At 44.0% G+C, this 16,331-nt stretch overlaps 1 protein-coding gene across 2 annotated transcripts in view; it reads left to right on the plus strand.

Annotated features, from left to right (window-relative positions):
• The first annotated feature begins 370 nt into the window (after positions 1–370).
• The window catches only part of LOC111574850 (multidrug resistance-associated protein 1-like), a 55,995-nt gene continuing 40,034 nt past the window's right edge, over positions 371–16,331 (plus strand). Inside the window, exons 1-10 of one of the 2 annotated variants that reach the window (XM_055019448.1) lie at positions 371–1,037; positions 1,166–1,345; positions 2,430–2,552; positions 2,734–2,871; positions 10,455–10,580; positions 12,759–12,820; positions 14,549–14,677; positions 14,777–14,989; positions 15,072–15,249; positions 15,329–15,490. In XM_055019448.1, coding sequence (XP_054875423.1) covers positions 996–1,037; positions 1,166–1,345; positions 2,430–2,552; positions 2,734–2,871; positions 10,455–10,580; positions 12,759–12,820; positions 14,549–14,677; positions 14,777–14,989; positions 15,072–15,249; positions 15,329–15,490 — 1,353 coding nt within the window. In that variant the 5' untranslated portion in view covers positions 371–995. The remainder of the gene's footprint in view (positions 1,038–1,165; positions 1,346–2,429; positions 2,553–2,733; positions 2,872–10,454; positions 10,581–12,758; positions 12,821–14,548; positions 14,678–14,776; positions 14,990–15,071; positions 15,250–15,328; positions 15,491–16,331) is intronic. The other variant, XM_055019447.1, reaches the window with a different exon arrangement.

The following is a 16,331-nucleotide window of genomic DNA, read 5'->3' on the forward strand; positions in this document are numbered from 1 at the left end:
TGCGAGAAATAATCTGCAGCAGCTGAATCTGTCCTGGTTTTAGTTCACCAACGGCTAGTTTAGATGTTTGAGGACAGTTTCATGATGCGTGGAGTCTCCACAGGCCGATTCGATTTTGCATAAAGTAGAAGTCCAGTCTACTTTATGTAAATGAGCTCTGGGTAAACACACGGGATTGCAGCTGGAAATACACTGCATGTGGCATGCTGGTCCGATTGCAGCATGCGGAGATTCCACGCATGGTGAAACTGTCCTCAAACGTCTAAACTAGGCATCGGTGAAATAAAACCAGGACAGATTCAGCTGCTGCAGATTATTTCTCACCTCAGATGCTTTCAGAAATATTTTTCACTGAAGTGTTTTTGAAATAAAAGGGAAAGTTTGCGGCCGAGCTGCTGTGTTTATCCGACTCATCTGCCAGACCGTCAAGCTTAAAACGCTGTCTCGTGACCACGTAGTGACCCGCTGTTGCTCCAGAGCTGTCATGTGACCATGTTGTGGTCTGCTAGTGACTGCCTGCCTTCTGTGCGACTTTCAGATGCAGTGCGTTGCCGTGCAGGAAAATTACATCTAGTGGACACAAACCTTAAGGCTTCAGTTTTAGGATTGTATCACCACAAAGGCAGAGACAACAATGAAATGTCAGCTCTAAAGTATCACTTCCCCTCTGAGTTTCTGCACACTGACCTCTGCAGGAATGATGAGGATATTTCCAGGGAGCTGATTGGACAGGGGAGGAGCTTTAATATGTGTTGATCTGTTGTCTTGAACATCACCACCTACAGAGCAGCTCAGCTGCTGCTGATCACAGCTGACGGAGAAGGAAGGAACCTTCACTCAGAGACTTCTCGCTGCAGTGAGAAAAAATTTTAGCAGCAGAACCTTCTGACAAATTCAACACAAGATTACCATAGAAGAAGAAAACAGGTGAGGAAAACAGCAGGAGGAAACAAGCGGTAGAAGAAGACGAGAAAGGTAGAAGAAGAGGTGTTAAAATGGAAGCTCTGTGCAATAACAGTGGTCTGGATCCTTTGTGGGTGAGTTCCCCTTTAAACTGTTTTTAACAGACTTTAGAGAACCCGTAACGTTCCACAAACCAATGACTGTGAGTTATGTTCTGTTTAATAGACTTTAGAGAACCTGTATTTGTGATTTGTGCTTTCAGGACTGGAACATCACCTGGTACACTTCTACACCGGACCTCACAAAGTGTTTCCAGCACACTGTTCTTGTGTGGTTCCCCTGTGTTTACCTGTGGACCTGTTCTCCTCTCTACCTAGTCTACCTTCAGCTCCGCCCCCAAAAAGGCATCATCCCACTGTCCAAACTCTGCTGCAGCAAAACAGTAAGAAAACAGAGACCTGAACCTGGTCTGGGATAAGAGACCACAAGTCAAGACATTCACATTTTCAGGTCAAGATCACGCACTGAACCTGGTTTATAGTTTAAACCAGGAAGCTGTAGTCTTTGTGGTCTAAACAGCTCTCTGTAGTCCACCTCGGTCTCTCTGGTCTAACCAGGTCCCTTTAGTCTACCAGGTCTCTCTGGTCTAACCAGGTCTCTTTAGTCTACCTGGGTCTCTCTGGTCTAACCAGGTACCTTGTGGCAGGATGGCTGTGATATGTAGAGACTGGTGAAACAGACCATGTCCAGGATGTGGCCACGGCTGTCTGTGGGGAAGTAAATGTGTGAAGTTAAAACAGTGCAGAAGATCTAGAAGTTCATTGGCATGTATGCAGCTGGTTTGTCAGACTGGGTTTGTCTATGTAGGTGGGTCCTGTAGATGGATCCTGTAGATGGATCCTGTAGGTGGGTCCTGTAGGTGGGTCCTGTAGGTGGGTCCTGTAGGTGGGTCCTGTAGGTGGGTCCTGTAGATGGATCCTGTAGGTGGGTCCTGTAGGTGGGTCCTGTAGGTGGGTCCTGTAGGTGGATCCTGTAGATGGATCCTGTAGGTGGGTCCTGTAGATGGGTCCTGTAGGTGTTGCTTGGTTGAGTACAATGTAGTCCAGTGGTTTGTGTCATGTTTCATTTAAGCAGAGGAAGTCCAGATTATTGTCCAGAATTATTTCATGGAGGATGAAGCTGTTGTTGGTGAGGGAACAGGTGTTCAACAGAACCGGGTGTAAATGACGTGTAGCTGAGGACTTGCATGGACCGGGAAAGTGGGCGCAGATTGGTCAGATTCACGTGTTGCTATTTTTTGTGATGACCTATTTTGGAGCTGTGGTGGGACCAGACGGATGGAATGGAGCGCAGAGACGAAGAGCAGTAGACAAACTTTTTTGTAACTGGGTCTCTGTGGTCTCTGGCCTAACTGGGTCTCTGGTGTAACTGGGTCTCTGGCCTAACTGGGTCCCTGGTGGAACTGGGTCTCTGGTCTAACCAGATTTCTGCGGTCTGTAGTCTAACTGTGTCTTTCTGGTTCGCAGCTCCTGGGTCTCAGTCTGGCCTCCTTTGGTCTTCTAGAGATGTTCTACTTTCTAGTGAAGAACGAGGAAGTCCAAAACCACCTGCTCATCCTGCTGGGTCCACTGATCCGGAGCCTCACTATGGTACGCCCTGGTCCTACACAAATATTCTGGTAGCCACACCAGCAGATCACATCTACCACTGGTTTACCCAGATTGTCACCACAAAACAAATAATTCAAGAGAAAGAACAATCTGATCAATCGATCATTAATCAATCATTACCATGGACTCAGTTTCTGACCTGCTGTTTCCTCGTCCTCAGGTTCTGGCTGTGGTTCTGATCCAGATGGAGAGGATAAAGGGGACACGGTCGTCTGTCCTCCTCTTCCTCTTCTGGATGTTCCTGGTTCTTTGCTCCATGGTTCCTCTGAAGGTCACCATCGAGCAGATTATTGATCAGGTATCAGAGACTGATTCCTCAGTACGTTTGTCTGTCTATACTTCAGTGTGTGAACTGTACACAGTCAAAGATTAGTTTTTTTTTATTAGATAGAGACAGTGAAGAGGCAGACAGGAAAGTAGGGAGAAGAGTAGGGGGGACTACATGCAACAAAGGGCCACAAGCAGGAATTGAACCCGGGCCGCTGCATCGGGGACCAGCCCCTGTATCTGGGTGGCCTGCTTAACCTGTTGAGCTATACGGGTGCCCGAGTCAAAGATTAGTTTTAATATGACTTCTAGTTTTTGAGCGGTGATTGCTGACTGTCTAAGTTCATCTGCTGCTGCTGGAGGTGCAACATCTCCTCCCCTGGACAGCAGAACAGATGGAGAACTGACAATACAAACAGAACAATGAACATTTTGGAGCTCAGCAAAAACAGAAACTGTAGATTGGAGACATGTAGATCCAGAGAACAAACACCAATGACAGAGGAAACACAAAGTTAGAGACATGCAGTGGTGTTTAACTGTATGGAAAGGAGCCCAGTGCATCATGGGAATCTAGAGGAGAGGAGCCCAGTGCATCATGGGAATCTAGAGGAGAGGAGCCCAGTGCATCATGGAAATCTACAGCACTCTAGGCCTACAGCAGCAGAACTAAGCACAGATCAGGAGATCCTGAGAGGAAAGTTTTAGTTCTGATCTTAAAGTAGATAAGATTCTGCCTCTAGAACCCTGACTAGGAGCTGATAACTGAAGGTTCTGCCTCCCATTCTGCTTCTAGAACCTCTGGAACCAGCAGTAAAGCTGCAGTCTGAGAGGGAAGGGTTCTGTTAGGATCATCTGGAACAATCAGGTCTTTAAGATACGATGGAGCTGCTCATTAAGAGATTAGATGTGAGAAGAAGGATTTTAAATTCTATCCTGGATTTTACGGGGAGCCGATGAAGAGAAGCTAACAGGAGAACTCTGATCTCTCTTTGGATTTAAACCAGTTTAGTGTGGTTGCTTAAAGCTCAATAACGTGTTCCAATCTCTGTAATAAGGTGTTGGGATCAACTGTGTGAAATGCAGCACTGAGATCCAGTAGAACCAGTATAACCCTCTGGGCTCTATGGTGGCCATTTGTGTCCACTTCGCTTTCTTTTTTTGACCATTTCAGCTGTGTTAATGCAAATGGAATGAAATTTTCCAAGGGTCTAGATTCTCTTCAGATCTTTTAATTTTCAACTTCATTTCTTTAAATATGTCAAAAATATACTGTATACTAACAATAGTTCCTCTTGGCTCTATCGTGGCCACTTTTGGCCAATTGAAACCCATGTAAACTACATTTTTTCATTCCTTGTTATTCACAGTACTAAATCATACAAGTTAGATAAAATTGATTTAATTCCTAACTCAACATTTCAAAATTGTAGTTTTTAATGTTTTCTACCAGATTGTGTCATTTGTCTATTTTTGGCCAAAGGAAAAACTTCATGTAATATTCTTAGTTTCCAATAGGGGCGTATGATGGCTTACTGCCCTCCAATGGAGTAAATGAATGACACAATTTTGACACAGGTGTGATCTTAAGGATGTCAGATAATAAAAATTGTGTCTGTGCATGAAATTGCAGCACAAAAATGTATTTGAAAGAGAGAGAAATAAATTATTGCATCTCAGGGTGCTTTCACACCTACGTCTTTTAGTCCGCTTAAAGCGGACTGGAGTCCGCAACACCTGCAATTACGGTTCGTTTGGGCTGATGTGAAAGCATACCAGATTTTTTTGGTTCGGACTAACGAACCGCACCGAGACCACTTTCGGGAGGTGGTCTCGGTCCGCTTCTATGTGAACTCCAGTTCGGTTCGCTCCTGGTGAGAACACAAACCTGTCTCCATTCGGACCGGCTTGATGGCGCAGCAGACTTTTTGGTCTACGGGAGCTTCCGTAGAAACCTGCACAGGGAATTTTGGGAGGCGCAAAAAAACTCGCGCTAGCTAAACCACATTCTCCACACGAGTTTGATCGAGAGCCTGCGTTTACGATGAACAGGGGACAAACTTAAACGCCTTGTTTTGTAAACAGCGCCGCCAAACGACTGGGGGGAGATATAACATTAATTGGAGTAGGTTCAACTGCGAAAACACTGGTGTGAATGCGAACCGAACCAGTTGAAAATAGCAACATTGTAACAACTTTTGGGTCCAAACGAACCACTCTAGCGGACTAACAGGTGTGAAAGCACCCTTAGATCCAGCTTGCAGTGAATTTCTGCTGATGCAGGCTGGTGAGCGTTGAGTGTCCCAGGAAAACTGGACTTAGATGCACATGTTGAAAGCAACTGTAGCTTTGTTGTTTTCATAAAAATCCCACACACAACTACACAACAGCCCTTACACACTCAAATATCTACTTTCCAAAAAAAAAAAAGAAATCACAGGTCACTTTGCAGAGATCAAAGATGCAGCTGCAGGAAACCAAAACAAACTCTGCCACTGTTTATAAATGTGTCCTGGACTTTATGCAGGGGCAGTCAATACTAATGCTGGACGAGCCTAACAGCTTCCACATCATTTCTTCTCTGGCAAGATGGCAACAAGGTCATATTCACTGCTTCAAGAATGTGACTGTGATGTGATCAGAGAGCGAAGATGGGGAGAAATCCTCTGCACTTAAGAGACACTGTCCACGATGAGGACATATCCTTTCCTGAAGATGAAGGGACGTCATCTCCTGAAGATGAGGACACATCCTCTCCTGAAGATGAGGACACATCCTATCCTGAAGATGAGGACACGTCCTCTCCTGAAGATGAGGACACGTCCTCTCCTGAAGATGAGGACACGTCCTCTCCTGAAGATGAGGACACGTCCTATCCTGAAGATGAGGACACGTCCTCTCCTGAAGATGAGGACACATCCTCTCCTGAAGATGAGGACACATCCTCTCCTGAAGATGAGGACACATCCTCTCCTGAAGATGAGGACACATCCTCTCCTGAAGATGAGGACACATCCTCTCCTGAAGATGAAGGGACATCCTCTCCTGAAGATGAGGACACATCATCTCCTGAAGATGAGGACACATCCTCTCCTGAAGATGAGGACACATCCTCTCCTGAAGATGAAGGGACATCCTCTCCTGAAGATGAAGGGACATCATCTCTTGAAGATGAGGACATATCCTCTCCTGAAGATGAGGACACATCCTCTCCTGAAGATGAGGACACATCCTCTCCTGAAGATGAGGACACATCCTCTCCTGAAGATGAGGACACATCCTGTCCTGAAGATGAGGACACATCCTCTCCTGAAGATGAGGACACATCCTCTCCTGAAGATGAGGACACATCATCTCCTGAAGATGAGGACACATCCTATCCTGAAGATGAGGACACATCCTCTCCTGAAGATGAGGACACATCATCTCCTGAAGATGAGGACACATCCTCTCCTGAAGATGAGGACACATCCTCTCCTGAAGATGAAGGGACATCCTCTCCTGAAGATGAAGGGACATCATCTCTTGAAGATGAGGACATATCCTCTCCTGAAGATGAGGACACATCCTCTCCTGAAGATGAGGACACATCCTCTCCTGAAGATGAAGGGACATCATCTCCTGAAGATGAGGACACATCATCTCCTGAAGATGAGGACACATCCTGTCCTGAAGATGAGGACACATCCTCTCCTGAAGATGAGGACACATCCTCTCCTGAAGATGAGGACACATCATCTCCTGAAGATGAGGACACATCCTATCCTGAAGATGAGGACACATCCTATCCTGAAGATGAGGACACATCCTATCCTGAAGATGAGGACACATCCTCTCCTGAAGATGAGGACACATCCTCTCCTGAAGATGAGGACACATCATCTCCTGAAGATGAGGACACATCCTATCCTGAAGATGAGGACACATCCTGTCCTGAAGATGAGGACACATCCTGTCCTGAAGATGAGGACACATCATCTCCTGAAGATGAAGGGACATCATCTCCTGAAGATGAAGGGACATCCTCTCCTGAAGATGAGGACACATCATCTCCTGAAGATGAGGACACATCCTCTTCTGAAGATGAGGACACATCATCTCCTGAAGATGAAGGGACATCATCTCCTGAAGATGAAGGGACATCCTCTCCTGAAGATGAGGACACATCATCTCCTGAAGATGAGGACACATCCTCTCCTGAAGATGAGGACACATCCTCTCCTGAAGATGAGGACACATCATCTCCTGAAGATGAGGACACATCCTGTCCGGAAGATGAGGAAACATCCTGTCCTGAAGATGAGGACACATCCTGTCCTGAAGATGAGGACACATCATCTCCTGAAGATGAAGGGACATCATCTCCTGAAGATGAAGGGACATCCTCTCCTGAAGATGAGGACACATCATCTCCTGAAGATGAGGACACATCCTCTCCTGAAGATGAGGACACATCCTCTCCTGAAGATGAGGACACATCATCTCCTGAAGATGAGGACACATCCTATCCTGAAGATGAGGACACATCCTGTCCTGAAGATGAGGACACATTATCTCCTGAAGATGAGGACACATCCTATCCTGAAGATGAGGACACATCCTATCCTGAAGATGAGAACACATCCTCTCATGAAGATGAGGACACATCCTCTCCTGAAGATGAGGACACATCCTCTCCTGAAGATGAGGACACATCCTCTCCTGAAGATGAGGACACATCATCTCCTGAAGATGAGGACACATCCTCTCCTGAAGATGAGGACACATCATCTCCTGAAGATGAGGACACATCCTCTCCTGAAGATGAGGACACATCCTGTCCTGAAGATGAGGACACATCATCTCCTGAAGATGAAGGGACATCATCTCCTGAAGATGAGGACACATCCTATCCTGAAGATGAGGACACATCATCTCCTGAAGATGAGGACACATCCTGTCCTGAAGATGAGGACACATCCTCTCCTGTGTGTGTGAATGAGCAGCTTGTTGCATTCAAAGGTCATTGTGGATTTCACCAATATATGGCCAACAAGTGCTGGGAGGTCACTTACAAGAACAGCGTTAAAATATGGGTCACCTGTGATGTGGCAACCTCATATGCCTGGAGGATGCAGATTTACAAGGGGAAACCCCACAGTAGTTCCCAGGAAGTTAACCAGGGAATGAAGGTCACGTTCCAACTGACACAGGGGCTCCAAGGACACACTGTCACTTCTTACAACTTCTCCACTTCCTTTGCCTTGGCAGAGGAACTCCTCTGAAGAAAACTGGCTCTGATTGGCACAATCAGGAGAAACAAACCAGAGCTACCTCCCCAGCTCCTCCAGCTGTGGCAGAGTTAGATTCTGTCATCTATCTTCGCTTCACCAAAACTACCACAGTGGTTTTCTAAATGCCCAAACAGGGGAAGAATGTGCTTCTTTTCAGCACAAAGCACAGGGAACCATCAGTCAGCAATGGGGAAAAGAGGAAGCCTGCAGCAATCCTGGACTACAGTAGGTGCAAAGGCGGTGTGGATAAACTAGACAAGGTTGTTAGAACCTACAGTTGTCGGAAAGGAAAACCAGCCACTGGCCACTGGCTGTCTTCTAAAAACTCCTGGATATCTCTGTATACAATACCTTTGTCCTGTGGAAATCAGACCATCCTGAGTAGTTGCCTAAAACCTACCAAAGGAGAGTGTTCCTGGAAGAGCTGGGGCACATGCTGGTGACCCCAGAAGCTGTAAGAAGGCCTTGTCCCCCATGCTCAAAAGCCACTGCTACGTTTAGCTTCAATTATGATTAGAAAATTAATCAGGCAGCGTGTATTATTTTTATTAAAAAAGTGATTTTGTGCTTTTCTCCCTTTATAAATCATTAGCATTATGTTATCTAACAGGCATTTAAAGGGTTAAAATTCTGAATTTGAATGAAATTTTGGTTTTCATGGACAGAACTGATGCAAATTTTAAAAATCAAGTTGGTGAAAGTGGAAAAATATTTTCATATATATTAATTTTAAAGCATTTTGAGACTGCAAACAGGGGGTGGCCATTTTTGGCCACGAACAAGCTGAGAGGGAGTTTTTTGTTTTTTGGTCACTGCACAAAAAATTTATGATGCATAAAAATCATTGACACTGCTCATTATTGACATTCATATAGCTGCAATTATGCTTAAAAACTAAATCAGGTAGCATGTATTATTTGGTTAAAAAACGTGATTTTATGCGTTTCTTCCCTTTTAGATCATTAACATTATATGATCTAAAAGGCAGTTAAAGGGTTAAAATTCTGAATTTGAATGAAATGTTGGTTTTCATGGACAGAACTGATGCAAATTTAAAAAATCAAGTTGGTGAAAGTGGAAAAATATTTGAATATATATTAATTTTAAAGCATTTTGAGACTGCACACAGGGGGTGGCCATTTTTGGCCACGAACACGCTGAGAGGGAGTTTTATCTTATTTGCTCTCTCTGCTCAAAAATAATAATAATGCATCATAAACAGTGTTGCTGTTAATCAGTTACATATCTCAGACTGTGCTATTAATTAAGCAAGAAAAATAAGTAGCACTGGGAATATAGATAATGGTCACTTTTGAGGTTGTTTTTCAACAAGCGCATTGTACAAACAAACTGGCATTTGAAGGGTTAAAAAATTTAAAAGGAATGAATATTTTATATGTATGATACGAACTGATGTTAGTTAAAAAAAACTTTATGCAGTAAAAGTAGCAAAAAACATAAAAAATCTAAAAAAATTACAGACTCAGTATGTTGGGGGCCAAAAATGGCCACGAACAAACTGAATTGATGTTGTTTTTGAACAAAGCCAGAGGGATAGAAACCATTCCACCTTATGAGGCTATGAAAAGATCATTAGCGACCTTCACCAGACCTGTTTCTGTGCTATGATGCTTCGCAATCCTGACTGAAACCCTTCAAACCATTTCACACCATCGGCTGTAACATGTTTGTTTTTCAAGAACTTTCCCATCTTGTTTCTTCTTCTGGACTTTTGTCCCTCAGCTGCAGTATTTCACAACTCTGTGCCGTTTAACATAAAGTGCCTCTGGCAGAGATCCAGGTCTAAATGAACAGTCCCCCCACTGTGTGAAGGTAAATGTGAGAGTTCATGGTTTTCAGACATGGAGCTGCTCATCACAAACAAGTTTTCTTGAAAACAACAGACAAGAATTTTCCTGACGTCAGCTCAAAGCTACGTGGACAATCAGTACTGAGAACCCTAACTCAGACTGAGGAGCTCTGTAGTCAAAGGGTGCTAGTTTCAAGAATTAAACAGTTCTGAGCAATTTAAATACATTTTCTGTACTTTTCCCCATTTACTGTTTCACTAAAGAAGGGCATTCAAATCTTAGCTTCATCCACTTTCATGGTCCAGATTTTCTGTTGTTCTTATACTGATATAAACCGTCCTCTGAAATAAAGTAATACCATAAAAAAGATAAATAATATTTCCTGTAACATCATAAATTATTTTTAAGATGTTGTCATTTTTCTTATGCTTGTTAGAATGTTGTGTTTTTCAGTTACATTACTTTTTTCCTCTTTATCTATTGATGAATTAAACAGAATAAAGTTTGACTTCTCTCCTCCATTCTTCCAGGGACTTTCATCTGATGCTCTTCGTTTTGTGGCATTCTTCATCTGTTTTTCCCTCCAACTCATTGAACTGGTCCTCAGCTGCTTCTCTGATTGCCGACCGCTGTCTGACAAACACGCCAACATCCAGGTAACTAACAGGTTAACATCCAGGTAACTAACACTCTAACATCCAGGTAACTAACAGGTTAACATCCAGGTAACTAACACTAACATCCAGGTAACTAACACTAACATCCAGGTAACTAACACTCTAACATCCAGGTAACTAACAGGTTAACATCCAGGTAACTAACACTCTAACATCCAGGTAACTAACAGGTTAACATCCAGGTAACTAACACTAACATCCAGGTAACTAACAGGTTAACATCCAGGTAACTAACAGGTTATCATCCAGGTAACTAACAGGTTAACATCCAGGTAACTAACAGGTTATCATCCAGGTAACTAACACTAACATCCAGGTAACTAACAGGTTATCATCCAGGTAACTAACACTCTAACATCCAGGTAACTAACAGGTTATCATCCAGGTAACTAACACTAACATCCAGGTAACTAACAGGTTATCATCCAGGTAACTAACACTAACATCCAGGTAACTAACAGGTTAACATCCAGGTAACTAACACTCTAACATCCAGGTAACTAACACCAACATCCAGGTAACTAACAGGTTATCATCCAGGTAACTAACACTCTAACATCCAGGTAACTAACACTCTAACATCCAGGTAACTAACACTAACATCCAGGTAACTAACACTAACATCCAGGTAACTAACAGGTTAACATCCAGGTAACTAACAGGTTAACATCCAGGTAACTAACACTAACATCCAGGTAACTAACAGGTTAACATCCAGGTAACTAACACTCTAACATCCAGGTAACTAACACCAACATCCAGGTAACTAACAGGTTATCATCCAGGTAACTAACACTCTAACATCCAGGTAACTAACACTCTAACATCCAGGTAACTAACACTAACATCCAGGTAACTAACACTAACATCCAGGTAACTAACACCAACATCCAGGTAACTAACACTAACATCCAGGTAACTAACAGGTTAACATCCAGGTAACTAACAGGTTATCATCCAGGTAACTAACAGGTTAACATCCAGGTAACTAACAGGTTATCATCCAGGTAACTAACACTAACATCCAGGTAACTAACAGGTTATCATCCAGGTAACTAACACTAACATCCAGGTAACTAACAGGTTATCATCCAGGTAACTAACACTCTAACATCCAGGTAACTAACAGGTTATCATCCAGGTAACTAACACTAACATCCAGGTAACTAACAGGTTATCATCCAGGTAACTAACACTAACATCCAGGTAACTAACAGGTTAACATCCAGGTAACTAACAGGTTAACATCCAGGTAACTAACACTAACATCCAGGTAACTAACAGGTTAACATCCAGGTAACTAACACTCTAACATCCAGGTAACTAACACCAACATCCAGGTAACTAACAGGTTATCATCCAGGTAACTAACACTCTAACATCCAGGTAACTAACACTCTAACATCCAGGTAACTAACACTAACATCCAGGTAACTAACACCAACATCCAGGTAACTAACAGGTTATCATCCAGGTAACTAACACTAACATCCAGGTAACTAACAGGTTATCATCCAGGTAACTAACACTCTAACATCCAGGTAACTAACACTAACATCCAGGTAACTAACACTAACATCCAGGTAACTAACACCAACATCCAGGTAACTAACAGGTTATCATCCAGGTAACTAACACTAACATCCAGGTAACTAACACTAACTTCCAGGTAACTAACAGGTTCACATCCAGGTAACTAACACTAACATCCAGGTAACTAACAGGTTATCATCCAGGTAACTAACACCAACATCCAGGTAACTAACAGGTTATCATCCAGGTAACTAACACTAACATCCAGGTAACTAACACTAACATCCAGGTAACTAACAGGTTCACATCCAGGTAACTAACACTAACATCCAGGTAACTAACACTAACATCCAGGTAACTAACACTAACATCCAGGTAACTAACAGGTTAACATCCAGGTAACTAATACCAACATCCAGGTAACTAACAGGTTATCATCCAGGTAACTAACACTTTAACATCCAGGTAACTAACAGGTTAACATCCAGGTAACTGATCCTTCTCAGGTCTGTGAGAAGTCTCTGCACCTTTAGTGGTAAATTGTGAAACAGTTTAAGAATCATCATGCAGTCTTCATGTCCACACACCTGTTTTCTGTCACTAAATCCTGTTTTTTCTTGTTAGAATCAGTGTCCAGAAGAAGATGCCCCATTTCTCTCCAAGTTTTTCTTCTTCTGGTTCAGCAGGTATGACTTGGATGAGCAACACATAGCTGACTCATCTGTCATTGGTGGTTAGGTTTAGGGTTCGATCAGCTGTTTTGTTGTTGTGGAGATACTGATGTTTAACAGAAGCTGTAGGCCTGATGCTGGTGACAGCAGTCCTCAATGGGGTTTGAAGAACAAGAAGAAATGGAACCCTTGTTTTTGAAGTCAGTTTATTTTGTGAACAGTGAGATGCTGCCAGGATTTTATTGTGAAAGGTGTACTGTTCAAACCCTAATGGGCTTTTATTGTGAAAGGCAGAGTTAGACCATATCACATGTTTCTGTTGTCTGGAGCGTAAACACGCTGCTGTTTTTGTTTTGTTTTTTAATGACAACATGCTTCCATCACGTCATAGACCGCCCAGCCAGAACTCACTTCTCTTTCATTTCTGAGGTTAACGTGGTGATGAGTCCCGCTCACACAACTTACCTGAAAAAGAATGACCGTGACGACATCAATGCCTTTCTGAAAAACTTTTATTTCAATGCGCTAAGAAGACAGAAACAACTGTTTCCACGTGAATCCTCAGCCTCTGCAGCTTTCCAAAGAATCGGTTTGTTCCTGCAGCATGTTCTGTGTTTAACCAATCAGGTTCATTCATTCAGACTGATGCTGAACCATTGTGTGGCGAGTGAAGTAGCAGCTAGGAGGGCTGCAGAATACGGGGAGAGCTTAGAGCCAGGGCTGGGGTCAAATTGCCCAGTAGCTCTTAAGCTATGCTTGACAACCCCACCTGGGGGGTTGGGGGGGGGGGGGGGTTAGCTCAAAATTGTATTATCAAAAACAAAACCAATTCTTAAAACACAGCTAAAAAAACAACAACTAATAAGAAATCAGCATTGACTAAGCAAGGAACCAATATAGGCCACAGGGCCAAACAAAAGGAACCAAAATCCAAACAATATTCCACAAAATAAAGCGCTGTACCCCACAGTGTACACAGAAAAAATCCAAAATGAACTGTAGCTAAAAGCAGGTAAGAAAAAAGCACAATAAAAGAAACACCCAATTCCCAAACTGCTTCATCTGCATCAGCTGACGCCGTGAGGAAGCAGACCAAGCAGACGAGGCAGAAAATGCACAGCGAGGCTGGCTGCGGTTAGCAGGGCCCTTGGTGCCGCCATGCGACACACACACTCTGGAGAGGGACAGCACGTCAGGAGCAGCCCGAGCAGTTGCAGCTACCAAATGCAGCTGCACAACACTCCAACCACACAAGGCACGAAATGTTTGGTACTGGCCACAGACCAGGGCGAGCGACCAGAAAAGGCGTGGCTTCAGCCTCAGCGAGAGAGAGAGAGTACCGGGAGCCACCCCCAGCTTTTATAGCTGGTGGGCGTGCCCCGATTGGCTTACAGCCCAGCATTGCCTGGGAGGGCACAAAACTGGATATGGGCAGGACTATCCTGCTACAATTGGATTCATTGATCTGTTGGGGTGTCTCAGTATGATGATGCTGTAGGGCCTTTACCTCACTGAGAAGGCTGTGAAAATGAATAAATGTGAATAAAAAGTAAAAGATATGAACATTTAAACCTTTTCCTACATGAATGCCTTCATGGTGGTCTAACCAGCCGTAACAGGACTGTTGGACCTTCATGGTGGTCTAACCAGCTTAAAAACAGACACGACTTCACACAGATGCTGACGGCTGCTACACTAATACCTGACTGGCATAAAACGTGTTGTTTTTTGTCTTGCTGTCAGTTTGGTGGTTCGAGGTTACCGGCGACCCCTGCAGGCTGCAGATCTTTGGACTTTGCGGGACCAGGACTCCTCAGTGTACATAATGACAGAACTGGACAAGTTCTGGAGTCAGAGCTGCAAACAGCTGCAGTACGGCACTTTATGGATCAGATCATTTTGCATCCACCCTGTTTCCATCTGAAAAACAGTTCACAGCATTCACCTACTATGTGTTTGATTGCTCTGCAGATCCTGGTCCTGGTCCCGGTCCCGGTCCCAGAGCCGTAGTTCTGCCGTGCCGACAGAAAAAACCCAGCTGCTGAAGAAGAACCAGGAAGGACGAGGCTGCTGCCTCATCCTGCTGCGAGCTCTGGGGCGGAGCTTTGGACTGTACTTCCTGGTGGGGATACTGTGTCTTCTGGCTCATGATGCCATCATGTTCGCCGTGCCGCAGGTGCTCAGGTGAGTCCCAGACATGTTAGAAACTGAGCCGTGCACCGGTTTGTTGTGTTCTGCTGGTTTTCAGTGATGTTTGTGTTGTCAGCGTGCTGCTTGGCTTCATGCGGGACAAAGACGCTGAGATGTGGAAAGGTCTTCTGTTCGCCTCGCTGCTCTTCATCCTGTCCTGTCTTCAGTCTGTCCTCCATCACCAGTTCATGTTCCACTGCTTCACTGTGGGAATGAGGCTGAAGACTGCAGTCATGGGCCTGGTCTACAGAAAGGTGAGTCCTTCAGACTGCCTTCATGTGGAAACACTCAGAGCTTTGTCCTGCTAACCGTCCAGGACATTTGTCTCCTCAGAGTCTGCTGATGAGCAGCGCAGCACGGCAGCAAGGCACCCTGGGAGAAATCATCAACCTGATCTCAGCCGACACTCAGAAGCTCATGGACTTTGTGGTTTATTTCAACAGCGTCTGGATCGCTCCCATCGAGATTGCTCTCTGCTTCTATTTTCTGTGGCAGGTAAACAACAACAGCTGACTCAGTAGAAACACAACAACGACAACAACAGCTGACTCAGTAGAAACACAACAACAACAACAGCTGACTCAGTAGAAACACAACAGACTCAGTAGAAACACAACAACAACAACAGCTGACTCAGTAGAAACACAACAACGACAACAACAGTTTACTCAGTAGAAACACAACACTGACAACAACAGCTGACTCAGTAGAAACACAACAACAACAACAGCTGACTCAGTAGAAACACAACAGACTCAGTAGAAACACAACAACAACAACAGACTCAGTAGAAACACAACAACAACAGCAGCTGACTCAGTAGAAACACAACAACAACAACAGCTGACTCAGTAGAAATACAACAACAACAGACTCAGTAGAAACACAACAACAACAACAGCTGACTCAGTAGAAACACAACAGACTCAGTAGAAACACAACAACAACAACAGACTCAGTAGAAACACAACAACAGCAGCTGACTCATTAGAAACACAACAACAGACTCAGTAGAAACACAACAACAGACTCAGTAGAAACACAACGACAACAACAGCTGACTCAGTAGAAACACAACAACAGCAACAACAGCAGCTGACTCAGTAGAAACACAAAAACAACAACAACAACAACAACAGCTGACTCAGTAGAAACACAACAACAGCAACAACAGCAGCTGACTCAGTAGAAACACAAAAACAACAACAATGACAACAGCTGACTGGGGCCAGGCTGCTCCAGAGGATGTTGTGTTCAGTGTTTAAATCAGATTCTCAGCTGGATTTTAAGCCCACATTTAATCAGCCGATGATGCAGAAACACATAAATATTAGTG

Source organism: Amphiprion ocellaris, chromosome 17 (assembly GCF_022539595.1).
Source record: "Amphiprion ocellaris isolate individual 3 ecotype Okinawa chromosome 17, ASM2253959v1, whole genome shotgun sequence".
NCBI classification, from domain to species: domain Eukaryota; kingdom Metazoa; phylum Chordata; class Actinopteri; family Pomacentridae; genus Amphiprion; species Amphiprion ocellaris.